Source organism: Batrachochytrium dendrobatidis (genome assembly GCF_000203795.2).
Source record: "Batrachochytrium dendrobatidis JAM81 unplaced genomic scaffold BATDEscaffold_7, whole genome shotgun sequence".
NCBI lineage: Eukaryota > Fungi > Chytridiomycota > Chytridiomycetes > Rhizophydiales > Batrachochytrium > Batrachochytrium dendrobatidis.
Genome location: NW_006281105.1, coordinates 393386 through 419095, shown reverse-complemented (window position 1 = coordinate 419095; position 25710 = coordinate 393386). Strand labels below are relative to the sequence as shown.

At 40.0% G+C, this 25710-nt stretch overlaps 9 protein-coding genes across 9 annotated transcripts; 5 read left to right on the top strand and 4 right to left on the bottom strand.

The window, feature by feature from the left end:
- Positions 1-123: 123 nt before the first annotated feature.
- Positions 124-1166, top strand: BATDEDRAFT_89307 (uncharacterized protein; the record flags this gene model as incomplete). Its single annotated transcript, XM_006679654.1, has 4 exons — positions 124-244; positions 332-449; positions 521-710; positions 810-1166. The coding sequence occupies 4 exons, from the start codon at positions 124-126 to the stop codon at positions 1164-1166; spliced, it is 786 nt and encodes a 261-aa protein (XP_006679717.1).
- An 803-nt stretch (positions 1167-1969) lies between these two features.
- BATDEDRAFT_25376 (uncharacterized protein) lies at positions 1970-5171 on the bottom strand (the record flags this gene model as incomplete). Its single annotated transcript, XM_006679376.1, has 7 exons — positions 1970-2230; positions 2309-2683; positions 2781-4148; positions 4221-4566; positions 4679-4840; positions 4944-4946; positions 5086-5171. 7 exons carry the CDS (start codon positions 5169-5171, stop codon positions 1970-1972), a joined length of 2601 nt encoding a protein of 866 aa, XP_006679439.1.
- A 758-nt stretch (positions 5172-5929) lies between these two features.
- On the top strand, positions 5930-7210 carry BATDEDRAFT_37017 (uncharacterized protein). Its single transcript, XM_006679530.1, has one exon. The coding sequence runs from the start codon at positions 5983-5985 to the stop codon at positions 6910-6912; it is 930 nt and encodes a 309-aa protein (XP_006679593.1). The 5' UTR covers positions 5930-5982; the 3' UTR covers positions 6913-7210.
- A 108-nt stretch (positions 7211-7318) lies between these two features.
- On the top strand, positions 7319-9025 carry BATDEDRAFT_25374 (uncharacterized protein; the record flags this gene model as incomplete). The annotated part of the gene is made up of 1 exon (XM_006679375.1): positions 7319-9025. The coding sequence occupies one exon, from the start codon at positions 7319-7321 to the stop codon at positions 9023-9025; it is 1707 nt and encodes a 568-aa protein (XP_006679438.1).
- Positions 9026-9098: 73 nt separating this feature from the next.
- On the bottom strand, positions 9099-10190 carry BATDEDRAFT_37016 (uncharacterized protein). Its single transcript, XM_006679529.1, has 2 exons — positions 9984-10190; positions 9099-9813 (listed from the first exon to the last, which is right to left on the bottom strand). Exons 1-2 carry the CDS (start codon positions 10178-10180, stop codon positions 9267-9269), a joined length of 744 nt encoding a protein of 247 aa, XP_006679592.1. The 5' UTR covers positions 10181-10190; the 3' UTR covers positions 9099-9266.
- A 134-nt stretch (positions 10191-10324) lies between these two features.
- Positions 10325-13680, bottom strand: BATDEDRAFT_25372 (uncharacterized protein; the record flags this gene model as incomplete). Its single annotated transcript, XM_006679374.1, has 3 exons — positions 10325-11098; positions 11183-13359; positions 13521-13680. The coding sequence occupies 3 exons, from the start codon at positions 13678-13680 to the stop codon at positions 10325-10327; spliced, it is 3111 nt and encodes a 1036-aa protein (XP_006679437.1).
- A 139-nt stretch (positions 13681-13819) lies between these two features.
- Positions 13820-18203, bottom strand: BATDEDRAFT_35212 (uncharacterized protein). Its single transcript, XM_006679477.1, has 9 exons — positions 18096-18203; positions 17854-17868; positions 17609-17694; positions 17431-17502; positions 17227-17331; positions 16690-17096; positions 16423-16530; positions 15989-16348; positions 13820-15876 (listed from the first exon to the last, which is right to left on the bottom strand). Exons 1-9 carry the CDS (start codon positions 18190-18192, stop codon positions 13845-13847), a joined length of 3282 nt encoding a protein of 1093 aa, XP_006679540.1. The 5' UTR covers positions 18193-18203; the 3' UTR covers positions 13820-13844.
- Positions 18204-19678: 1475 nt separating this feature from the next.
- On the top strand, positions 19679-22262 carry BATDEDRAFT_35211 (uncharacterized protein; the record flags this gene model as incomplete). The annotated part of the gene is made up of 10 exons (XM_006679476.1): positions 19679-19754; positions 19816-19845; positions 19922-20023; positions 20114-20224; positions 20341-20402; positions 20496-20741; positions 20854-20954; positions 21049-21353; positions 21432-21543; positions 21647-22262. 10 exons carry the CDS (start codon positions 19679-19681, stop codon positions 22092-22094), a joined length of 1593 nt encoding a protein of 530 aa, XP_006679539.1. The 3' UTR covers positions 22095-22262.
- A 659-nt stretch (positions 22263-22921) lies between these two features.
- Positions 22922-25566, top strand: BATDEDRAFT_25369 (uncharacterized protein; the record flags this gene model as incomplete). The annotated part of the gene is made up of 6 exons (XM_006679373.1): positions 22922-22966; positions 22993-23185; positions 23293-23535; positions 23628-25024; positions 25130-25454; positions 25538-25566. The coding sequence occupies 6 exons, from the start codon at positions 22922-22924 to the stop codon at positions 25564-25566; spliced, it is 2232 nt and encodes a 743-aa protein (XP_006679436.1).
- Positions 25567-25710: the final 144 nt, after the last annotated feature.

Sequence of the window (25710 nt, the reverse complement as noted above, 5' to 3'; positions counted from 1 at the left end):
AACATGTGTTGTTAGATTATGCGAGTTGAATTATTTCTAGTTTTTATCCTATCCATATCAAGCCTCTATGCTTCACTGTCCGACAGGTTTCATGGAATAGAATCGGAAGCCCATTTGGAAAAAATGACTGTATCTGACATTCCAAGCCGACAGACTGATAATACTATACCAATCGCTGGAACTTTAGTTGATGAAAAACTGCTAAATGTACTTTCTAATTATATGCAGTTTTCTGCAGTTGTCTGTAAGAAGCAATGACCGATCGAATAACGCTGCTTACACTGTACACTGACCCAATTCATTGATGTTTTGGCCATAATACTTCAACTAGATTGCAAAGACGTGAGTCTCCGAGGAGAATGGGGATGTGGAGAATTGTGTGGAGGAGTGCTTAAACAAACTCAAGTTAAAAAGACATTCAAAAACCCAATATCTAACAATGGACTGGGGTTAGTATCTTATTGGACTCATCAAGCATGTTCTGATCTAATCTATCGTATATGATGATTTCATTCTACAGAATTGTAGCGGTTAATACATTTACACGGAGTATTGTCGTTGTGTTTCGAGGAACTGGTAATAACGCTGACTGGAAATCCAATCTGCGTGTATACCTTGGGAAACCCAGTTGGATTAAAACTCCATGGCGACCTCAAACACAAGAATATCTTAATTATCCCTACATACCTCAGAAACCAGAAGGTGTCAAAGTAAGTTCATGCTACAATGTGCAATGTATTTAAACCGAAGATCCGTTTGCTTTAAACATTCAACACATACTTGTCTATTTATGCTTACCATCATTATAGGTACATTACGGATACAATCAATTGTATCTATCATATCGCATAGCACTCATGACTGAGATTGATCGATTGATGGACCAATATCCAGGCTTTGATATTGTCTTCACTGGGCATTCACTTGGCGGAGCCATGGCAAGTATTTGTGCTGCAGATTTTATTTATTCTCACGGAAACCCAAAAAATCGAAAAGTATCCCTAATCACATACGGACAGCCTCGATCTGGAAATCGAGCGTGGGCCAGATGGATGAATCAACTTCCATTCCATCAAGTTTATCGAGTCACTCGTGATCAAGATATGGGCAAGTTTTTTGTTGATATGATGTACCTGTCTATTTCATACAACCAATTGTTTGATTGACATTCTGTTATATAGTTCCTCGTGCTCCACCCATGTGGATCGGATATCGCCATTTTTCACAAGAAATTACCATCAACGAAGCAGGCTATACAATTTACTGCCAAAGTTCTGATGATACTGGAGAAACAAACAATTGTGCTAAAAAAAGCTTCAGGTTTGCGCAAATCTCAGCAACACATCGACTGGGCTACTATTGGCCATCGTAAGTGATCTACGACTGATGAGTATTCTCATTGTATAATGATTCTATACAAATCAAGCTGACATCTTGAAACCTTTTGAAATTCATTAGGGGATGTTCAAAAAAACAGAAAGTCGAGAGCGTTGGATGATTGGTTTTACAACACATTTGTCAATATTACTGTTAGACCATGCTGTAAAACAGTATGTAGTGCTGAAAAATTTGAAAGTATCTTCATTTCATGCATACCATGGTCGCATTCAATACTATAAATAGTCTAGTTTATACTAGTTCTAGCTGAGCAAAATATGTACAGCACCATCACCTATCCCATGGCTAAATTTATGGGATAGTATGTTTCCTGCTGGCACATTGACAGACGAAACCGCCAATCCAATTCCAGGAAGTGGAGTTACTGCGCGTCCAAACTGCATTCGTCGTGATTGACTCGCCCAGCATGTCGATCGGGACTCAATATCCGCAACGTCGAGTTTTCCTTTCAGTTTACTCAATGGCACCCAATGTACTCTTCCCGTTTCTAGTACACCACAGATAAAAAGTAACCAACTTTTAATTATAGTGCCTAAGATCGTGGTGTGCTTGGCACACATGTCATTAAAGGTTACATACCTGCTGCTACCATGTGCTCAGATATATACGTGCCATTTTGGCCTATATCGTTTTGTAAAGTAGATCCAAAGTGACCAAGACTGGCTGTTCCGTGCAGTTCAGCGATGGGATGAATACTTTCATAAACAATTAGATCACCTACAGCACCTGTCATATTCAGTGTATAAACAATCCCAGACTGATACCCTGCAGCTTGTTGGGAAATCAGCAGCCCTGCAAAGTTCATGGGCCGTCTAATTGATAATGGTGATGTCTACCAATAAACAAGAGTAAATATTGCATTTTTATACTGGTTATGGTTGGTCAAAAATATGTATTGAGCAAAACCCACCTGTGAGCAAGCACCAACAGCTATAACTCCATTGTCAAGTATGGTCATTGTTGACCCAAACTGCGCATAATCCACTCTACTCGCGACTGTAAATTTCAATATTGGTCGTTGTGATATCCCCAGTGCATATCCAAGCACTCGACCACTGCTTTTTGTTGCATTTGTTTCGTACCAATACCCATATGCATCTAAATGAACATACTTATATCCTGGTGCGCCAACTAAAAGAAACCGACGCGTACCATCAACTTGGACATCTAGCGATTTCCCAAACCATTCGTAGTCGCGTGAACCTGATATAGTCCAGTCTGCATCTTGGTATGATTTTACACCTGTGTGATTTGATTTTGCATGAAAAACCTGTACCATTCCCCTCTACATTGTAAAATCCAATGGATAAATGATAGTCAATGAAAACCACTTCGTTATGAATAGTTCAAAAATAACAAGACACTACACAGTAGAAAATTACCTGGTGAGTTCCACGAACAGGCGAAGCAAACGGTGATCCAACAACAAGATCTAAAAATCCATCTCCATCTGTATCTAGCCCTTTGAGTGACGTTCCCAAAACCAAAAACTGATCATCGACAAATCTCGATTGACGTGGATCCCTTTTGGCCGTTCGTATGACCTTTCCTTTAATGACAATGTCCCATTGGCCATCATTTCTCAGTCCACTCCCTTTGTGACCAAACAAAACATAGATGCATCCGTCATATCCTGCATCGATATCGGGACTGTGTGATCGATACATGGGTGCAGATATTGCCAGATCGTCGATTCCGTCTTGATTCAAGTCAACAACTGCTAAGGAGGCTCCAAATCTGGCTCCAACGGTATTAGGGTCGCTATTATTTTGCTTTAGTATTACACTAGCTGCGTCTTCAATAAACCCATTTCGAAAATGCCCCTTTTTAGCTAGAGCATGGCCATAGGTAAGAAATACCGCACCTGAAAAGGAAGAATGTCCAGGCGCGCTGATTGCTAAATCAGGCTGACCATCACAATCAAAATCTCCAGTAATCATGGCCGTCCCAAGCGCAGCATAGTTTTGACGAGAAACAAGTGCAATATACTTTTGCGGTGAAGACAGGTGCTCCACCATCTGACATGTGGGAAACCAATATGCTTTAAAAAGATACTGTATATGACTCAAGGCTGTCCAAGCCAATTCGCCAACCCTTTGAGCCAAAAGAGATAAAAGTGTGGATATTTGCATTGGAGGGTTTTCAGGGGTTTCTGCAGACAGTGTGCTCATGTTTGATGAGCAACGCAAAAGCAGCAACGGAATGGCCGTATTCTCAAAGACTGAGCGCATTTGAATTGTAGACATTTTGTCATTGTCGTTGATATCAACGTATCTGGGATCAGTCGACAGCGTGTGATGAAAACATTCCTCTAAAGCATGCTTTGTTTTTTTTACAGGTTTCTTTTTAGTCTTTTCCTGCCATGTTTGATCCATTTCCTGAGTGTAACGGATTGAAGGTTCAAGATGAGATGATGCATTTGAACTATAAAGAGAGCCCCATTTTACACCCATGTTTCTACACATATTGCTTATTTTTCCAGTTGAGAACCAGTCAATCGCAATAACCCAGCATTCGGCAACCCACATGGCCATATCATTGATTCCGCCACGAAAGTATGTAAAGTAATTCTCGGCAAGAAACGGAGATACGGTAGCCCAACCTGGAAATAAAAATCTACCCAATAATCGGTTGGCATGGGTTGCTGTATATCCCAGTAGCATGCACTGTTTAAGCTGTGGAAAAGTCACATTATATCCGAGACTATTGTATATTGCGACTAAATCTCTTGTAGGAACGTGCCAAATCGTCTATTCATCACGAGTTAAATTAGTATGTTGCTTAGTTTACCAAGTATCATCGTATACCAAGTTTAAACTTACAGAAAAATCGGAAAAAACAGAGAACCGAGCAAAGGCAAAATCGCCCCCAGCATCTGCGTTGTCGTGTGATTTGGAATAGCTGCCACCAAACATGGAGTGCTGCATAGCTTCAATAAATCCCTCGTCCATACCCAAAGAATGCCACGATACATCTGCAATTCCATGTGATATAACGCCAAATAGAAATGATACTAACGCAGCCGCTTCTGGTGATGGCTCATGCGGAAACCATTGTGGTGTAGATGATTCAAGATATGTTTTTGAAAAATAGGCAAGTGATGCGTTCCAAAATGGCGGCCAGTGAGCTTCTTCTGCAGCATCTGCTTGCCCTGCACAGGCATACCCCCTTTGATGTATCGCAATGAAATAGACATGTTATCTTGATTGATGCATAGCGTGTAGGTTGGTGACGATGCAAAACACATTCAGTGTATGGATGATCTACATTAAAATATTACCAATCTGGAAAGAAAGATCCGGCTTGAACATAAGGCTGGTTTTGTGCAAGCATGTCTGCAATTAAACGCTTTGTAGGTCTCGAGGTCGTAAAATTTGAAAATCCATTATTCCTAGAGAATAGATACTGTGCACGATGTGATACTTCGATATGAGTGGCCATTCTACAAACCATTGAAAGTAGGAGTCATTGCTAGATGTCAGTCCTGGCTAGATAATGTGACAGTTTGCATTCACTCAGTAGGAATCATCAAGACATGGGCTTACCCACTAATATACGAATGATGAATTAAACAGAGATTTGATTCATAAAAGTATGATAGTATATAGTGTGGTTAGACTATGCGTTGCATATATTCTAATCAAGTCTGAGTTTGCAGTTAGATTGAAAATACAAGGCCACCAATACCATCCTAAACCCAAGTGTGCAAGAAACAAGACAACTAATGCAAGTCCAGTATGCCAGTATCTTGATGCCATTCTTAAATCCTGCATATAAATAATCCGGTGTAACGTAGTAATTATTGAAGATGGCTGGATTGTCAATATGAATGAGCTAAATTCCAAATAAGCACAAGATTCATACAGCGCTTCAGTTGGTGATAATGGGCATGAAAATGAAGGGATGAAATATTTTGGTTATATAGAAAACTCATGTTTTAGAACCATTCACACATCGTCAAGCAGGTTGCTGTTGCAGTATTTCAAAACAAGAGTTTTTAGCTTGTCAAATTGCACGATTATTCTAGGTTAATGTAGATGGTATACGCCAAATGCTGCAGATTGTTCAAACAAAACCAACACCAAACTCAGCGAGTAATCATTGCTAAACTAAGTGACGTTGTCTTGTGTTGAGTCGAGTAAAGCAGTAGACTGTATCAATACAGTCAGATTGTCGTCGTAGTACACGATTGATGGATGATCCTGCCATTCAATCAACAGACTACCGATATTTACGAAACAGCCTCATCAAAAGGCAACTCAATCATAAAAATGAATGAATTTTATGCAAAGTCGATCAACAAATCGAGTCAAGCATCAAAGTCATCTAGTCAATGCAATATGAATACATGGTAATTTAACTACAAAACAACGAAAACCAGAATCACATGGAATAGCATAAATAAGGGTAGCTCGTTGAATTTGGTCAAGCAGACAACCCTCATTTGAGCAACTCAAGTTCCATCAACCATGCAACTCGTGACTGTAATTATCGAATTTACTCTAGTTGGACACTAGGCATCTTGCTCCGCTTTATCAAGTTTCCATTTGTTTTTGCAGTTGTTTACTGACCATTTTTATTCTCATGTCAGTGCTAAAGATCGCTGTTGACAAGGACTATTACGCTCCGGGTGATTTAATCCATGTGGTTTGCAGTTTACACAATACCGAGCTATTGTTGGCTACCAAGCTTGAAGTGGTGTTGGTGGTATCTGTCGAACTGAGCAATCAGGTATGCACTCAGGGCCACGGTACTGAAGGCTACGCTTTACCTCATGGTCTTCAAACCAATCTTTCTGATGCTACTCGTTTACAAACATTGGTGTTGTGGAGCAGTCCTAACAAAATTGCTGGTCGTGCCTTGCACCCCAAACCAAGAACTTTTGTGGGTGTTGCGGTGATTCCCAACGACGCAGTGCCTTCTGTGCTACTAGCATCCGTTGGCTACGACCGTGCCCATATCTCGTATTCGCTTCGGGCCGAACTCAAAACCACCAGTGCGTTTGCTCCTCTGAGAGCCATGACGCCTATTGCCGTTGTCAATCCTTTACCTCTTCCTGGACCAGAAAACCCTCCTTTGGTTCTACCTATTGTACCTAAAGATTGGTCTCATTTTCCTCTTGATATTGCTGCCACTTGCAATCAAACCATCTATGCAATCGGCTCATCCATTACAGTCAACTTTACTGTAACAAACTTGGATCGTAGAGATATCAAATCGCTTAAAATATCTCTGATTCAACGATACAATTCATTCTTTATCTCCGACCTAGCTAAATGTGATACCTTGATATCAGAAACCATGACAACTATCATTCCAGGACACTCTTCAAAAACACTTTCAGTGCTTTTGAATTCAGAAAAAGCTTCTCGTGTCGCACCCACTACATCATATTCGTTTATTCAAGTTGAGCACGCTGTAGTTATTCAAGCCTTTCCTGCTGGACTGTTTACATCTACAGTTCCTCTTGCAGTTGAGATTCCAGTTGTTTTTGTTGGTCCCCAGCAATTGTAGCATCAACTGACAATCCGTTTATCTTGGTAGTATTGATACTGCCATCGTTTTAAATTTGCCAGTTGTTTCCATGCACTTTAATTATTTCCCAACTCTAATATCCTTTGATTCATACACTTGTCCAACGCCTTTTCCATCGACGATCGGAGCATGCTTTGAATCCTGTATCTTTGTCTATTTATAACACATTTTTGTATCTTTTGGCATGTCTGAATTGTATTTTATAGGTCTTATCAAGACTATTTGTGTTTGTAGTGTTTTGACGTAAAGTAATAAACAGTCACTTGTATCCATGTGTATTTGGGCGTATATCTTAATATTTAGTGATCAAGAGAATCAAAACTTGATGGAAGATGCATTCATTAACAAATCATCTTTGAAGCTTACAGGATTGGATTCTTGAATCATGAAGGAAATCCATATGATTGTAGTTGGATTACGACGGGCAGCTCATACCATCCATTACTCTGCATTGCCTGGATCTAGCCCATGCTTCTATCCATCCTGCAGAATCTGCTACTCCAAACTATCCTGCACGATCACTTTTGAACGGATGACCACATTGCAGTGTCCGAAATGCAATGCATCTTATTCTTCTGATACTGCCGAGTTGCGATACAAGGTCGATCTGGTTGCTGTTGTGTGGCCTTCGCCTGATGTCCATGAACTACCATTCTTATCGACTGCATCCAATGCTATCAGATTAGAACCCAAACAGGAAGCTAAACTGCTTTATCTTACTGTGTTTGGTGCATGTCTGGACACTCTGTTTGGTATGTCTGCCAAAACTCTACAGTCGAGCATATCTTCAAGTTTGTCAAATACGTCCATAAACAAACCATTTGTCATATCAGAATGCGCCGAATCTGTATCATCAACCATTGAATCAAGTCCGGTTTCGACCCAGAATATTCTGCTTGACAAGTGGATTCAGATTATGACTGCATTGGAAACAGTCGTGCAAGGAATGCCGATTCGTGCAAGTCTACCAGACAAGCACTTTCGTAAATCAAATGTTAGCGATACATGGAGGCTGATCTTACCTGCATCAGGAAGCTTGACAACAGGCTCTATTAAACCATTGCTTTATGAGTCGCATCCAAGAGTGTGTGATTGTATTCCGTGGCTCAAGCAAGATCCAATTACAAACTCTACTTCTGGTAATCGGCTGCATGGACCAAACGATTCATCCATTCCAGATATTGACGCGAATAAACAGAAATCTACAGTATCAGAATCCATCAAAGATGAATGTTCTGAGCCTTTATATGAGTGGGATCTAGACCCACGTTTACTAGAAAACCTTGTATTAACACAAGTGGATTCTACTGCTGTTTCAAACCCAGATCTCACCTGTGGAGATGAACAGCAACCTCTTGTATCAACCGACTCTTTGCCATGTTCAACCAAGTTAGGGTTTTCGCTTGCAGTGCATTTAGCTGATCAACTCTTCACATCTGTGTCAACCACTGCTGATGAAGTTCTCTGGCAAGAACAGCTGTCGGATAATTTTGATGAACCAGACAGCGATGCGAAAATTCTAGATGTTTTAGAGCAATCGTATAGTGTACAAGGCAATCATACCAATTCACTCAACCTGTCCAATCCCATTTCAAATCAATTGCAACCGCATCGTGATTGCATCGTGTCCACTCAAGACTCTTTTGTCGAGGAAAAAAGCCAGTCAAACTTACTCACACAGGATATGCATGTATTGACTACACCCGCTCTCAACTCACAATCACTGCAAGATACATTACTACAATGTCCTTTACCCACAGTTGAAAACACGCAAAACGTTAAACTTGCAAGCTTAGATCACAGTGCTAAACTCAGTGAAATAGAATTGAAAATGGTGCAGGATGTTTTGTGTGGATTAACATTGGCCGACTTTTCTGATGATGAGGTTGAAGCAGATATTCTGACTGGTGCTCCTTGTACTGAATCTAGTTTTAAATGGAGTTCAGATTCATTGACAAAAGAGTCAATTGGTGGATCTCTAAAAGGTGCGCAGATACATGACGAATACAGTGACTTGGATGATGATGTTGATGAAATTGTTGCTGTTTTGACAGAATTGGGATTAGAACGTGCCAATCCACCTACTGTCTAACAGGTTTATTCTAAAAGCGTGTATGCAATGTCAACGTATCACTTTATCCATAATACAATAAATCAGCCCAAATACTTTAAAAAAGTTTAATAAAACCTAGAATGACCAGCCAAGTCCACTGCAAAACAATCTCAGTTTTGAACAAGATCTAATTTAAAAGAATCCATTACTTCAAGACAGCAAAAGCATTTGACAAGGTTGATTATTTTTCTACGACCAAACCCATACAGTCTGAGATAGTTTAATCTTCACGGTTTTTGGGGTACGGTGGAATATAATACTTGTCACTAGAAGCAGTTTTGTACTTGACACCCTCCCAGCTGATCTCGGGAGAAACACCGACCAGTCGATCAGAGCAATTCAAATGCATATCCGTATTTAAAACCATGACTGGGGTATCCACCTCACTAGCACCTCTCAGAGCAGAAGTAAAGATCAAGCGATCATCGGCCCAACGTTGGCGGATTGGCAAAGTATGAGCATCGTAGTCATGCGCAACTTTGGATGAGCCATATTGGTCGTGAAGGGATTGAAGAAAGATATAGACTGGATGATCTTCTGGTTTCTTGTCCTTCATATAATGCTCGTGCAGTCTGTAGGCAACAACGGACAGGACAGACACAATAAGCAGACGAGACCATATAGGATGACCCCAGGTTGCTGGTTCAGGATCATGGCCAGCATTGACGTTGTCAAAGCCCGTCGAAGGTGGAGTGGGAGTTATACCCCATTTCTTATCCTCTGGCCGCATCCGGAAGTTGTCAGGAGAATAGTGGTCCGTTGGCCAGCTATCAGACAGAATGCAAGAGTTAGTGGATCAAGGTTTGTAATGCGATGAAGAATGTAAAGGATCAGCAAGACACTGTTGGAAAGACAGTGAGATGTCTGCATTGATTATACAAGGCAGTGTACAGATGATTCAATCTGGTGGTAGTCGCAAAGATGACATTAGTCTTACTTGCGAGCAACTTCAAGGTATTCTTCCTTGTGAATAACATCCACTGGCTCAGTTCCTTGATGGCCAGAGTTCTTGGATGGAAGACCACTTGCATAGAACCGCATATTCTGGATCACAGAGCAAGCAGGCATTCTTCTGCAGGTGCTCAGCGAAAAGGAAGATGCTGTTACCAGTTGTCTCCACCGAGCTGCCATCATTCAGATGCTGTATAATGGCTTGTCGAGTAAACCACAATTTTTTAATCTTTGAAATCACAAATCCAATCGTGCAACTCTAACAGATTTGGTTAGATAGCTCGCACATTACAAGTCCATGTTCATTGACAAGCTTCGATTTTATATTTATTGGTTGGCCATTGAAATGGCATTTTCAACTGATATTGGTCGCCATTCTTTTTGTCCAGATTCACCAGTCATTTCCAATACAAACAACACTCCGTTATCAATGTAAACCATCAGCTTTTTACCCAATCTATAAATTGGTTTACCACTTTCTGCATGATCACGAAGTGCTGGTACAAATACCACATTATGTTCAGACGCAACTACTTCTACATAATCTTGGAAACTGAGTTGAGGCGTCTGTGATACTGTCGATACTGCTTGTGTGAGTTTTCCTGCGCTCGTCGATTCTCCATATGCTGTGGCTTTACCAGATTGGGCCCTCAGTGGATGCATGGACGCAGGGAGCGTGGGCATGGTTGGTATCTTGGTACTAGATCCATCATCAGCGCGTAACGCAACACCTTGATTCATCATATCCAAAGCCGTACGCCATCCATCTGCTACACAAGGCAAGGATCGAATAGACCCACCTTCTGCTTCCTCAAATACATTCTTCCAACTCACATACCAATTTGATACTTCTTCCAAATTGGCACTCGGGCTTGCTATCCATGTCCACAACATGCGACACCACGGTGCAAAAAACTCGGTCGCAATCAGATGCGAAAACAGTGCTGGTGGAATAACATGACACCATGGAAAAACATCATGCAAAAGTGGTCCAAGATCTTGATTGGCTGGTGATAATTTAAATTCTGTTCGAAGATGAACAATCAGTGCTGGAAGAATACATGTAGTCAGTATATGCTCCAGATCTGCTTTAGAAAACACCTGTTCAACGCACAGGTATTGTTGGATAAAATACTATTAGTTAGACTTGATTTCAACGTGACAATAAAACCTATAAAAACTCACTGGAGTCCAGAGCTTGATTACTTGTAACGGGGTATGATCTTTTGGATTCCAATTTTTCCAGCAGTATTCTAGTTTACGACGTACTTCAGTCCAAAACGGTTCCAATAAATCACCTAAAATAGGAAGCCAGGGATGCAGCCATGTATGAGCCATTAGCTCGTTCTGATCACTTGTTTTATCTCGATGTGGCTCCCACATATCTACCGCTCGTTTAAGTTTAGGAATTACAAGCTGGCATGCAATGTTTTGGAATAACCAGGTTGGTAAAATAGATACAGAGCTCTGTGATGATTCAGACCAGTACATATTGGTGTCTAAACAAGAGTTCCATGCTTCAAAAAATGCCACAAGCGAGTCAGGTTGATATACATTCCAGTCGTTGTTGATAGCCTGTCGAACTTTGGGAAGCCAAATAGTATACAGCATCGATTCAAATGGTGCCATTGTATTACGATCTTCACCCATACTTGTCTCCAAATGCATTTCTCCAAGTTTTGTAGCTGAATTGGAACACTCGGAACCATCCATCACTAGAAATCTTTTCCATCGCTTAACAACATCTGCACCAAAAGTAGGATTTTCAAGAACGGACCAGTTACAAAGCATAGCCTTGAACCAAGGCATTAGAGTAGCAACTATTAAACCATCCAGTCCAAGAGTTTTGTACTCTGGCATATAGTTTTTCTGCATTTCCTCAAACACTGGCTTATAAAGTTGCTCAGCTGTTATCAAATGACTGTCTTTGCCATCGTGTGGATTCTCAACACAAACAGGATTCGAAATTGAAATAGCTCTACATTGACCAACAAGTTCTCGTATCCGTCCAAGACGCTCTAATCGAGTCCTTTCATCCTTGAGAAGTGCTTCAAGTGCATTCGCGTCTGATCTTTGACGGGTTTCTAGCGTACTCTCGTGATGTTTCTTTCGCGATACATAAAGCAGGTCTGATTGTGCCAAATCCTTGATCAAAAGTAGGTTATGACGCAATTCAGGAAGTCTTCCCGACATATCTGGTCCATTAATAGCCTTTTGGGATGCCTCTGATATATTTGACAAAACCCGAGCTTGCTTGCTTGTCATGTCAATAATTTTGGTTGGTTGTACAAGTGAAATCACTTCATTGCCAATCAGTCCATCATGCTCTTGCAAAAGATCTTGAGCAGTTTTAAATCGTGGTTTTGTCGACTTGCGTGTAGTTCCCTCATTTCGTTTCCATCCATCTTGCTTGTCTTTTTTGGCTCCTTTTTTCCATAGTTGTTGATCTACGTCATTACCTTTATCATCCCTAATTTGTTCATCTTTTTCTCGCTTGACTGTCTCTGTGCGCTCATCAAATCCACCATGACCCAAACCCATACCACTTGGTCTAAGTTTAACATCAATTGGAGCTATGATGCCAACACGGTTGGCTCCAAGACCCGTACCTGGAACATATCCCATTTTGGCAAGCATCTTTGATCCAAATCCTTTAGTATGACGCTCAAATGTTGCAAAATTAGCGTCAGGCTTGGAATATTTCGCTGGTTTGATCGAGGTCTTGGCGTTTCCAATTTGAGATCCTGTATGCGACAACTGATTTGGTTTAGTAGATGGCTTGACTAACATCTCTTTGGTTTTCCGAGATCCGTGAGTTGCTGGTTCATTTGAAAAATTCCCTAAGCTGGAATGACTGATTTCACCATTTGATGTAGCTTTTTTTGTGATTCGTACAGTGCTTGATGCTGTAGATCCGCTGATATTTTGGGCTAGCAAGGTATTAGGTTTGACAAGTCCAAGTCCGCCAAATGAAGGACGATCGTCATCTTCATCTTCCTGATCCTCTTCAATGTAGTCCGAGTCACCTCTATGCACTCGCCTTTGTCGATCAGACATTTTTTCATTGTCATCAGAATCATCACCGTCTGAAGTGTTCATGCCCTTCCGTCGATCATCAGAACTTGTGCTAGAAGACGAATCGCTATCGGACTCCATGTTTTTTTGATCAGCTTCGTTTTGATCTATATCCATGTCCAAGACATCTGCCTTGACAAACGATATGGATGCATTATTATGACTGCGTCTCCGAGATGAACCGCCATGGCTAAAGTCGTTATTCAAAGATGAATTTCCAGCAGCAAAAACTCCATAGATCGTATCTTCCTTTGATCTACCATGCTTGTGCACATGTCTAGATGGATCTGGTATTTAAAGTATCCAACAAAGATATTGGACATGTATGATATGCGGTGAGTAATGTAAACCAATATATCCCATCTAGTCAATTATTAAAAGTGTCATAGTATAAGCATTACTATGATTAACATAGATTCGATTTCAAGACACTGGCACTACAATATACCTGTCAGCATGGCTTCGTCGTTTAAATCTGCACTTATATCATAGTCTCCGTCTCCGTCTCCGTATCGACGGTTTCGATTAGAGTATCCGTCGCTTCCGCTCTCATCACTTTCACTCATCCCACCATCATCTATGATGTTTTTATGCCGTCGTCTGCCCATATGGAATGATGAATTGTTATCCAAAGTCGAGTGAAATATCGAGTCAAAATCATATGGTTCCAGTCACGTGTATTTTTTTGACTTTTAATACACGTGAGCATTATCTACACACTAACTAATATCTTCATGTTCATGTATTGATCTCAAATAATGAAATAGTTTATTCAAGGCGCAGAACTCTCAGTAGTATGTAAATTGGCTTGTGATCCAGGCTTGGATTTAGGAGGTGAGGGTTCAATTGTATTATGAGATTTAGCAACAAGGCTTGCTTTGGTAGATTTGTTTAATTCACTGGAAGTACTTTTACCAATTTTTGACTTGCTACCATTTAGCTTAGTCTTACTGGCTGATACACTGACATTACTACTTGCGCTACCGGGATGACTACCAGTAATACTTGCTTTTCTACCAGAAACATTGGCTTTGCTTCCAGTAGATTTGGAACCAAGATTGGACACACTTTTCACACTACCAAATTTAGGACTATCTTTTGCCAAACTGGATTTGTTTTCAGCTGTAATGGATGGCATTGAGGGCTGGTGACCCAAGTTGGATTTTGAAGCGTGTCGAGCTGAATCGAGATTGGGTCGCGATCCGCCTGTAGATAAAGGTGCTTCGGTTGGTGGATGCGGTTGGAGTGGTGGCTGAGCAATATTGGAAGATTGATCAGCCATTTTACTATGCTCTTGTATTTTTTGCACTTCTGCTTCTGAAACACTTTGCAATTCGGATTGACTCGACACCTTTTCAGCAGCTTCATGATCTTTATGAGACTCGTGATTTTCTGACTGCTCATTTGGCTGACCTTTTTCGTGATGTATTGATGTGTCGTGTTGCTTGGACTCATTGTCTGCCAACTCTTCATTGTGTTTCAACTCAACTTGAGCAGATTCATGAGAAAGTGGCTCAGCGATGTTATGAGTAGATGAAACGATCGATTTGGCCGTATTGCTTTCTTTTAAATCTTTCTTGGAACCCGTTTTTTGTAAATGGAAAGCCCCTGCAGTATGACTAGGCTGTGGATTTAATTCGATCGACTTTGCAAATTCCTCACCAAAGACAAGCTGAATCTCTCTATATGCACTAGCAGGTGAATCGGAACCATGCACAGCATTCTCTGACCCATCTTTGCCATACAATGCACGAATGCTGGTTGGGTCGCTTTCTCTTGCCTTTTCAGAATTGGTTGGGCCGGCAAGAGTTCGCCATTTCTTGATCGCTCCACTTCCAGAAAGTACAATGGCATAAATTGGAGAGCTACTCATCCAGTTCACTAGAGTTTCGTAAAATGGCCTTCCATCATGCTCAATATAAAATTCGCGTGCTTTTTCAATTGTGAAATGCACTTCAGATTCTTTGATGACATCAAATCCACTTTCATGGATTTTGTTCATAATATCGTCGCGCTTAGCAGGATATACATCAGGCTTAATGAGTGCCAGAGTGTTTTCAAGCGGGTCGGGATATGGACTGACAGTTTCACCAAACACAATACCGATTTCACGCTCGGCAGATGCAGGAGAATCTGATCCATGCACAGCATTATGAGATCCATCTTTACCAAACAAAGCACGTATTGAATTGGGTGATATTTCTTTGGCTTTGATTGAGTTGGTGGGCCCAGCCAATTCTCGCCACAACCCGATGCCGTTGGATTTTTCCAGTACAACAGCAAAAATAGGAGCACTACTCATCCACATGGTAAGCTCGACATAGAATGATTTTCCTTCATGCTCTTTGTAAAAATCTTGTGCCTTTTCAATCGTAAAGCGCATCTCTGATTCGCAAATAATAGTAAACCCTTCAGATTTCATACGGGCCAAAATCGCATCTTTATGTAGTGGGTACACATCGGGCTTGATAAGTGCCAGTGTTCTTTCAAGACGAGCATGAAGTTGAGCTTGTGATTGAGTTCTACTTGCAGACTGTGATGCAAATGCAGTTCCAGGGCGAGATGAAAAAATACTTGAACCAGTACGCTTCAGTACGTGTGGGAAAATGAGATGGATATCATGAAGCGCTTCTTCTGGCGTTACAGAACTATACACAGCATTTTTAACCACATCAGTACCATAAAGAGCACGAATACTCATTGGAAATCTTTCTTTTGCTTCTATGGGATCATCTGGACCAATGATTTGCTGCATGCCATCAATCACACCATCGCCCTTGAGTACCAGCGCAATCACAGAATCACTAATCGTCGATTCAAATATATAAATATGCTTTGTTAATATTGGGGATCAAGCAACTGCAGGTAAAGCAATGCCTCTGATTACAAAAATACAACCATATTTAAATATAGTACCTAGTCATATGAGCAATATAATCATCAAAGAATGTACGCTCTTTCAAGTAATAAAAGATCTCATTAGCCATATCTACTGTTAATGTGACTTCCTCGCGCTTCAAAACTTGGAATCCACAGCAAATTATGCGTTCAATGATTCCATCGACAGTGCTAGTAGACATGGCATCAGGTTTGATAAAAAGTAGAGTTTTTTGAGGGTTGGCTGGTGCTCCTGAAATAGCAGCCTCATCAAAAGACATTGTAGTTAATGCTGCGTTGGGTCCAAATAACAAATCAATTTCATGTTTGGCCGTTTCAACAGAGTCGGAACCAAATACTGCATTGAGGCGCGAATCGGTTCCAAACTTGGCTCGAATACTACATATTATATACGTATCTATAGATTAGATACCATGAAAACAAAGTCATGACCTTGATTTTGAAAAACTTACGATCTAGGTGCTTCTTCTTTGGCACGAATTGCCGATGCTGGGCCCATAAGCTCTCTCCAAGCAGAAACAGCGTTTTCTTTTTTCAAGATAAGTGCAAGAGTTGGTGCACTATTAATACAGTAATATACAAATGATTGAAATAAAGTTGTGGACTACAATTAGTAATAGCTCCAACTCATAGATTCTGTATCATTTTAATGAATGACAGCCATATTCTAAATTAATTTTGGTCTGAGCGGTAGTAAACAGCCATAGAAAGTAGCTTACCTGGATAGATATGAAACCAGCGATGGAAAAAATGATTTTTCCACATGAGAAGCATAAAATTCTCTAACATTGGCCTCGGTCATCCAAACCTTTTTTCTGTTTACAATTTCAAATCGATTGAGTCGAATAATATCTATAATCTGGTCCAGCACACCAGGAGACATGGCGTCTGGCTTGATCAATGCAAGTGTTTCCTCCAAACCAGGCGAATCTGATGTGTTGGACGTGGCCGATAATTCACCACTACCAGTTTCGTGTTGGCGTAAAGTTGTTTTCACATTAGGATGATGTTCCTGATTTATATCAGTAGCAGCAGCCGTACTATCATGATTTTCCGCTGCATTGCAGGTCGCACCATCTTGTAATGGACCAGCCAAGATTTGTGCACCCATGTCATCAAAAACAATCTATTCATATTCAATTTGTAGTAGAAAAGCGCAACGACTGTTTATCTACTGTCTATTCTGAAGCAACCACTACCATAGTGTCCTATTTTACTTGAATACAGCTATAACAAACTAATCAAAACAATCTTACATGATGATGCGGGTGTCCTGCCTTTTCCATATCCAGTTGCTCCTTGATTGTTTTTTCAATCAATGGGGCATTCGCGCCTTTTACCATCTTTACAAGAGTTCCATCCTATATAGTAATTAAGCAGTTTGTAGTAACAATAGTTTTCAATAAACTAGTCAAGGGTAAATGCAGCGATATCTGTACTGAGTAGCATAGCACACCTACAAAGAAAAACAGGAATGTAGGGCATGATTTGCCACGGAGATTTTTCAAGGCTTCAATATGATCTGACTGAGCCTAATTCATCCAGAATCGAGTTATGTTTGAGGTTGAATAGCGTACTTCAAACCCATATCAAGCAACATCCATGTCAATGCAATAACAGATTTGGTATTTAAATTACCTGAACAAAACACACATCTTCACCATGCTCTACTTTGAGCCGTTTGAAGATGTTTTGCATTGGTTCACAGGAACCAGCCCATTTGGCTATACAATGAGCGATACAGAAATGGTTGGATTACATTGATGGTATTTCAGGAATGGTTAGTAAGAGTATAGTCTGTGTATAGATTTAGACGGATGAAACTACTTGACGTCTAAACTACAGTCTATTCCTATAAACATCTGATTTTCAAATAAGCTTACCATATACATCAAAGACTAAAACGGACAAGACCAGCAACATTATCATCCAAAAGGAGCAGTGGCATGGTTATTGATAAGTGGGTTCAATAGCAGTGACATTTCATATCAAGTCAGATATATTGCAAGCCATTGCATTCAGCCAAAAGATGTTAGTATATAATTCAAAACTACAGCCTAGTACTTTGTCAAAAACATGCTTTAAACTAGGGTTTTTATTGTGAATAATAAAGTTAATGGCCTACCTCTTAGACCCTGTTTTGAAAGATGATGAGTCCATTCCTCATCAGATGCAATACATGCTGGCAGAGCTAATTCTGTACGTTTAGTGTGAGCGCTCATCGTGATTTATCAATATTCACGTAAAATGAAACTTTTGTATTGCAGATTGCTTTGGAATAAAAATGGTTAAATATTCGTTGCGTCTTCTACTAGAACTCGACTGTTTCAATAAATATTCTCAATTCCTCTAAACACAGCGTCCATATGATGTTTACACAATCAAACTTTAGTTTTAAACTGAAATGATCCTTTTTTGGCATAGCCATGTATTGTAAGATCTTCAAGTTTGAAACCGGATTCATTATAACTTTGACATTGAATTCGACTGTTTTGGAGTTTGGAACTCTACAAACTCATCTTGTATTCTAAACTCGCATATTCGCGCTCTAGTTCAAGAAAACAGATATTGCATATCTTGGTAGTGCAGTTGTTTTCATGTCAATCCCAAAAAAAGGACCAGTAAACTAAAACGTTTAGAGAATACAAGTTTGTTTAGTAAATTGTACAATCATTTCATGGGACTGGCTGTCCATTATGTATTGACACTTGGTGTTTCATTTTACGTGAATACGGCCAACTTGTATGATTCCAAGCCAGTTTTGAAGGGTAGAGCAAACTCCCAATCAAGAGCGATTACTTTAAATTACCGCAGGATCAGAGCGTCATGAACAATTGGATTTATATTTCCGTGGCAGTAATGCCAGCCATACAAAGTCTTGTTGCTGCAGAGAGAATGACAGTGAATTCAATAGTGCGGACTGCCGCCTCAAAAGCTCGCTTTGGATTCCGCACCGTTTAGCATTTCGCGCTTCCCTCAACATGTCACTTATTGGCAAGAAGTTTGGGCAGTTCAAGCAGGCAAGTGGCTAGTCTGGTGATGGTTTTTAGTGAATGTCTACATATATATGCAGACTCTGATGTTACTGCTAGTGCAATGATATTATATCAAACGCATGCTTTTGCGGAAATCATTTCAGCATAAATGGCTTGATGGTTGCGGCTGCTGATTTATTGACTCTGGGATCCCGAATGCAGCTGTATATTCTATATATAGCCATATCTACACATTAAACTATAGACTTTTCTTCCTACCCAAGCAAACAAATAGTAATGGGATTGTCTACTTGATACATGAAAGTAGCAACCAGATTACCATTGTTTTGAATCCATCACCGATTCTATATCAGCTCCAACATCCCTCATTGAATACAGTTTATACTGCAACCGTTTGATTGATAAGCGACTTTTTACTACGTAGTGGTTGATCTGGTTTGATTATCCCGCTAGTTGGAAGAAACCTAGTATTGTCGTTCATTTGAGGGTGTAGATTGCACTGTTTGGTCTGACTTGAAAACCCATTATGATTCTCCAGATTTTCAACAGCTGTAGTCCAAGATGCTCCATCATCTAGATATCCAGGACACCACCACATTTTATTATCAATCATCGTGTTCATCTACTAATAATTTTTGTATTGTTTTAACACTTGGGTTTCATTTCGACTCGACAATCTTGTATTTCATCTAATTTAATTTGCTGAATTACAATGGGTTTATTGAACGTTTCCCCCATTAGTGGACTGGTAAAGTTTAAAAATGTTTATGCGTCTCCATGTACAGGTTGTATGTCTGCTTGTAATATACTAACGTTTTTTCAATCATGACAATTTTGGGTTTAATCTAGGCGAAAAACTAGGAAACACTCAGCGCACAGGTATATTTATACTTTTTACTATGAGTTCACTTGGGATTTGCCTTGATTGACATGTTCTTGATGATATTTTTTGTAGAAACGAGCGATGAGTTTAAGCGCTTGGAAACTGATACAGGCGAACGTAAAGCATGCATTGAACGATTCCACAGTAGTCTTGACCTCTGGTACAAAACCATGAGTACGTACCAAAGAAATGGATTGTATATTACATCTGGGACTTTAAATATTCATTAGTGTCATTTTAACAATGCGATCATGTTATTTACAGTTAAACGACCCAGTCTTCTTGTAGAGGAAAAAATCCAACGGTCTCCAATTCAAGCACTAGGAAATTCCATGATTTTGTTTGGCACATTTCTTCCACAAAATTCAATATACGGTAAATAGCCTTTTATTCTGCATGGTAGTTTGCTGCCAAGTTTCATTTTCAACTGGAGAGATTGTATCAACTGTAGCTATAGTTTAGATTACTCAACTATAGTGCAATATATACAGGTCAGGCTTTGCTTAAATCTGGGCAAGTTCATGATCTTATTGCCTCGGAAGAGTTGCAACTTGTAAGTTTTTATGATTTTATTTTTCATTTCTAGCATTTGAACCAACTCACGCAATCTTGCATCAAATACTTTGATCATTGGTTTTATATACAGTCAAACGAAATCAGAGATGGGATCTTGAGCAGTCTTACATCAACTTTGGACAACGTCAAAGAATATTATCATTTGCATAAGAAGCTTGAGAATCGTCGCTTGGACTTTGACGCTAAACTCAACAAGGTGCACAAAACCAAAAAAGAGAGCCCAGAGCTCGAAGAAGAGACTCGTGCGTGTCAGACAAAGTACGAAGAAACACTTACTTTACTCACTGAAAAAATGATTGAGCTGAATACTGATTCGGTAGGGATCTGTGCGTTTACTTGTTTTTGATAGCTTTAAACCAAGCTACTTGTAACAAACTGAAACGTATTTTCTGTTGCTCAACGAATTTTGTCTTTTGTATTTTGAATAGGCAAATGACCTTCAAGATGTTCTTACAATGATTGATGCAGAACTAGCGTATCATCAAAAAACAACACAACTGTTGGCGGATCTCAAAGAATCACTTTCCGAGTATGCATTTAAATATGTGATGGCGCATAATTGTTTAAATCAATATAATGTTTATGATGTGCTAGATTTAACATTGATGCATTATATTTAATAGTATTCCTCGTCAAATAAGAACTACTCCTAGTTTAGCTGTACATATGCGTCAAGCCAGCGTTCGTAGTAATTCCAGTACCAACACCGATTCTGAACGGAAAGCTGGTCCAACTGGCGGTTTTCAACTTCCCGGAATGACTAAACAGGCTGAGCCTGAATCAATACTTGTTGCTGGTGTTGCTAGCATGTCAGTACTGCCAGGCACTACAAGCCGTAGCTCTCGACCAGCCAGTATTGTCAGACCCCAGATGAAGCGTGTCAAGGTTTCATTCGACTTTGACGCTGAGAATTCTGGAGAATTAACGAGTGAGTAGTTGTAATTTTTGATGGGTTATGTAGATGAACATGCCTTGTATTTATACTTTTACTTGTGGCTTGATTTAGTTCGTGTTGGTGATATTGTTACTGTGCTAGCCGAAATTGACGAAGGCTGGTGGAGGGGTGAAATGGCTGATGGATCAGGCCGCTCAGGCATATTTCCGAGCAATTATTGCGAGTAAGTGATCGTTTAATGGTATTGTGCTGTCGAGTTCAATCGGCCATGTTTGGTATGAACCTGAAATGCATTTTATTGGCTTACCACTAATCAATCTGATCAGAGTGATTCCTTCGACGCCCAATGCTTTAAAACCCATCAGTCGAGTTCCTTCAAGCACCATGTTGCCTGTTTCACTTTCCAATTCTAATGGCAGTTCCAACGTAGCCATGTCTGTCGCTGCTGCTAACAACATGTCCGCATCTTCAGCAAGCACAGGATTTAATTCCCGTATGGCTCAATCTCAGTCACTCAACTCATTTGGCTCTGTTCAATCCAATCAACAATATATTACCCCTGCACAAGCCATAAATGCATACTCGATGGCAAGCAAGGTATCTCAGGCACTTCCTCCGGGGGTTCGCGACCAGTCCAAGCCTCTCCGATCTGCATCTCATTCAGACATTGCTTCTGCTGGAACCGCCTCAATGTGTGGGCTCTGTGGATGCAATGACTATGTTGCACATGCGTTCAAGATTGGTCAATGCAATAATTGCTATCATAAGCATTAATCAATTGGTTGTGATTTATCAAGAGTTGAACTCTGTATTAGAACTCGGCAATGTAACTGTTTACCATTATTACTATATACTGCCAGTTGTCACATCCTCGTATGTTGTCTACAATCATTCATGGGTACGGAGTTGGGATGAGAATAAATGCAAAGCCTGTTGATTTTCAAATTGTTATGCCGAGTCCATACAAAACTATGAATCTGCGATTTTGATGTCCGCTATTATAACCGTATTCACGTGAATACGGTTATAAATAAGGGTGTCAGAATGCATGATAAACAGTCAGTCTCGTGAGATAATGCTTTGCACCAAATTACAGGACAGTATTGTGTTTTGGCTTGTCAACCATTCAAGCAGCAGTATTGCAAGCTAGTTTTATACTGTTCATAAACCTGATAGTTTAATAAAAACGGTTTTGTATGGTGTAAGATTCCAAACATTGAGAAAGAACTAAAACTGTCAAAGCAATTAGTTTGTGGTAGGAAAGTGCAACAAGTATCTGGTCATTGTTTATTCCAAAGCAAAGTAGAAACGGTCAATGTAGGATAATGTTCTATTCCACATGAATGCGACTGTAGCTCGATCTTGTAAAAGCATTTCATATATCTAAACAATTGGCATTATTCAGATATATCGGGTTCAATGTTAGACCCACTTTAAACATGAAGTGATGTGCACATCTGCTCTTGATATGTTTAACATTGTCAAGATCATTTTATCAATAGTGTCGGGATTGTTCTATGGCTTGAATTAGCGCTGTTGACATCTAAACATCAAGCAATGATGCTGCAGATTGATGCAAGTCTTTTCAAATAAGTCGACAAATGGACTGGACTAGTCGGCTAGGTTTCCAAAAATCAGAAGCGCTTGTGAAATTCCCATCAAATAAATAAAGCATTGTATTTTTGGCCAACTGCGCTTTATCGATGTTGAGAAATATTCGCAACGCAACAATTTATCAAGCACTTATTTTGTCGACTTGGCTTTGAAACACGTACCTGGACCATCGATTTTCAAAATTATCTTTTGGTATTCCAAACTGGACTACCTTTTAAAACTAGAGAATAAGACTAGTTTACCCAACGAGGGTAAGCAAGTAGAGAAAACATATTACTCATGAATAAGATGGAATACTCAAGCACCTGGCGTACTATCGAGCATATTATTGAATTGCCTCTGCTGTTTATATCTGTAGTACTTGACAGAATCCATCGTCAAAGTATTCAGTGGTCCTACATCAATTCCAACCTTTCAGTCCATCAATCAAAACCTCGATCCAATATATCCGAGACTGTCCATAGGTCCCCGCATTGCTTGCTGTTTAGCAACAATGAACTGAGCAGACGTTGTGAACCAGCCTTGACTTCTCACCACCAGGAACTAGCTTTACATGAGCGCGATGAATTCACTGGCTGTATCGATAGTATGAATGGTGAAAGTAGGAGCAATATTGCTTAATCGAGTCTGCAGATATGGAAGACATGCAATAGTAAGGTTATACTGACATTAAGGCAATTTGTATTACTATAGAGCATGACCAGCCAACACATCCATCTAGTTTACAAGACCATCCTGCTTCATCCCATATTAACGCTCTTCTTCTTCCAGAGATAATTTCTAAAGTATTGTGCTATCTTGAGCCACGCAGTTTGTCGACTGCTGCGCGTGTTTGTCGGTGTTGGTCATATTTGGCCACCCCAAGTCTGTATCAGTGTGTTCAACTAACCAACAAACAAGGCTTGAAAGGAGCATGGTTGTGTCATAATCTCCGCCGAGTTCTTGACCCATCGCTGCGGCACCATAATACGTCGTGGGCATGGACTGTCATGCGGTTTGCAGTTTGTGCTGTCAAATATTATGCTACAACTGGTCAGTGTTTTGGCATGTCAGTGATGATGGGTCAGATGTGGGAAGATGTATTGCAAGCTTTTGGTGGCATTTTGAGTAGATGTGGGATATGCAATATCAAATTATTGCCCTTGACCAAAAAACCATTTCAGTTCTGTCATGTCGAATCCAAGTACATTGATCAAACTGGGCTGGAATTGTCGATATGCCCACAATCAAATACCTCTTCAGCATACAAGCTTTGTGCATTTTCACCCAATCAATCAAGGGGGTCTCGCATTCCATTAGAGTTGCCTCAACTCTATCCTATTTCTCTGGAAAAGTTGAAATCCGTCGTTCCATTAGACGCCAGCTCCAAAATTCCTCTGGCTAGTCTGCTCAAATATTTCATTGCGTCATCCCATGTACCCATAACCAGATTCTGGTCATTTCCGCATACTGGAAATCTATCTCAGCTTATTACAAGTATCAACTTTACAAAAATACATGTATATTCCACAGACTTGATTCAGATCTTACGCCGTCTGCATAATATTACTCACTTGACTGTATCAGACTGTCCGCAGGCGACCAACAAAGTCATTTGCATGGCAATTGAAGCAAGCGGGCCGAATCTCGTTTACATTGCCTTGCGCAAACTTCCGCTCATTACTTATGAACCCATCTATGATATTTCCAACACGTGTTCAAATCTTCAATATTTTGATGCATCAGGATGTACCAATGTGAGTGTTGATTGCTGCATACGTGTTGTTCGCAACTGTCCTCATCTGTGTAGCATCTCGGTATCTCGTGTCGACTGTGTTCCATTGATATCTGATCCTTCTCGACGCGATAGAACATCTACTTGGGTTTACCATTCTACAATGTTTCTCAACTGGGTAGCGCTGTGTTGTGCTGAGAGATTAGTGCATATCAATATTTCTGGATGTACATTGGCTGAAGACCAGATCCAAATTTTATACTCATCCACTAGTACATATCTACAGAGTATGGTATTGGGGTATGATTTGATTTCGCAGCAAAATCTGGATTGGGTTGTGCATTTTCTGAATCGAATAACCGCACAGCAAGTCAAGGTATGAGACTTGTGAGGATTTTTTGTTGATTCGATTGATTGGTCATGTAAAGTTAACATGGTATCAACTATACTCGTGCATTTTGTATGAATTTACAATATATAGGGATATATGGTGATGAATCAGTGTACACTTCGAACTTGTTTACAAAACGATCAATTTATTACATTCCAGGCACCCAAAATTCATGATTTGATAAAGACGTATACTTGGAATCACTTGGTTCCTTGGGATCAAGAAACTCTTTGCAGTCTTGAGAAGATTCGACTAGCACAAATTCATTTTCCAACCTATCCATTTCCCAAAATAATACTACCGCCTGTTATTAGCACACTTTCTGCTGGCCTTCCAGTCGTATATGCACATATATATATTCATACGGGGCTGCAAAAAATAAACGTGCGGGATCTACCATATGATAAGTTACCAGGTAAACTCAATGACTGATTCGAAATGCACAAAGTATTGCTTGTATCTTGTATTATAATGCAGACATGGATATTATCAATATAGCAAATGCTCAGATATTTATTTTAAAATGATTGCACTTTAGAAGAAAAGATGGAGATTGACCAGCCATAATTTCAACAGCCGTTTGTTTTATCGTCTAGTAATAAATGTATATATTTTCAATCTATTTTGAAGTTAATTTTTGCTGTTTCATTTAGATCAGTCATTTCAAATGT

Coding starts and splice junctions, on each gene's coding strand:
- BATDEDRAFT_37016 (XM_006679529.1), bottom strand. CDS start 10,180: ATGATGGCAGCTCGGTGGAGACAACTGGTAACAGCATCTTCCTTTTCG. Junction 9,814..9,983: donor TACCTTGAAGTTGCTCGCAA/GTAAGACTAATG, acceptor TCTGTCTGATAG/CTGGCCAACGGACCACTATT.
- BATDEDRAFT_35212 (XM_006679477.1), bottom strand. CDS start 18,192: ATGAGCGCTCACACTAAACGTACAGAATTAGCTCTGCCAGCATGTATT. Junction 17,097..17,226: donor CAGGACACCCGCATCATCAT/GTAAGATTGTTT, acceptor GAATATGAATAG/ATTGTTTTTGATGACATGGG. Junction 16,531..16,689: donor CTGGTTTCATATCTATCCAG/GTAAGCTACTTT, acceptor CTGTATTAATAG/TGCACCAACTCTTGCACTTA.
- BATDEDRAFT_37017 (XM_006679530.1), top strand. CDS start 5,983: ATGTCAGTGCTAAAGATCGCTGTTGACAAGGACTATTACGCTCCGGGT.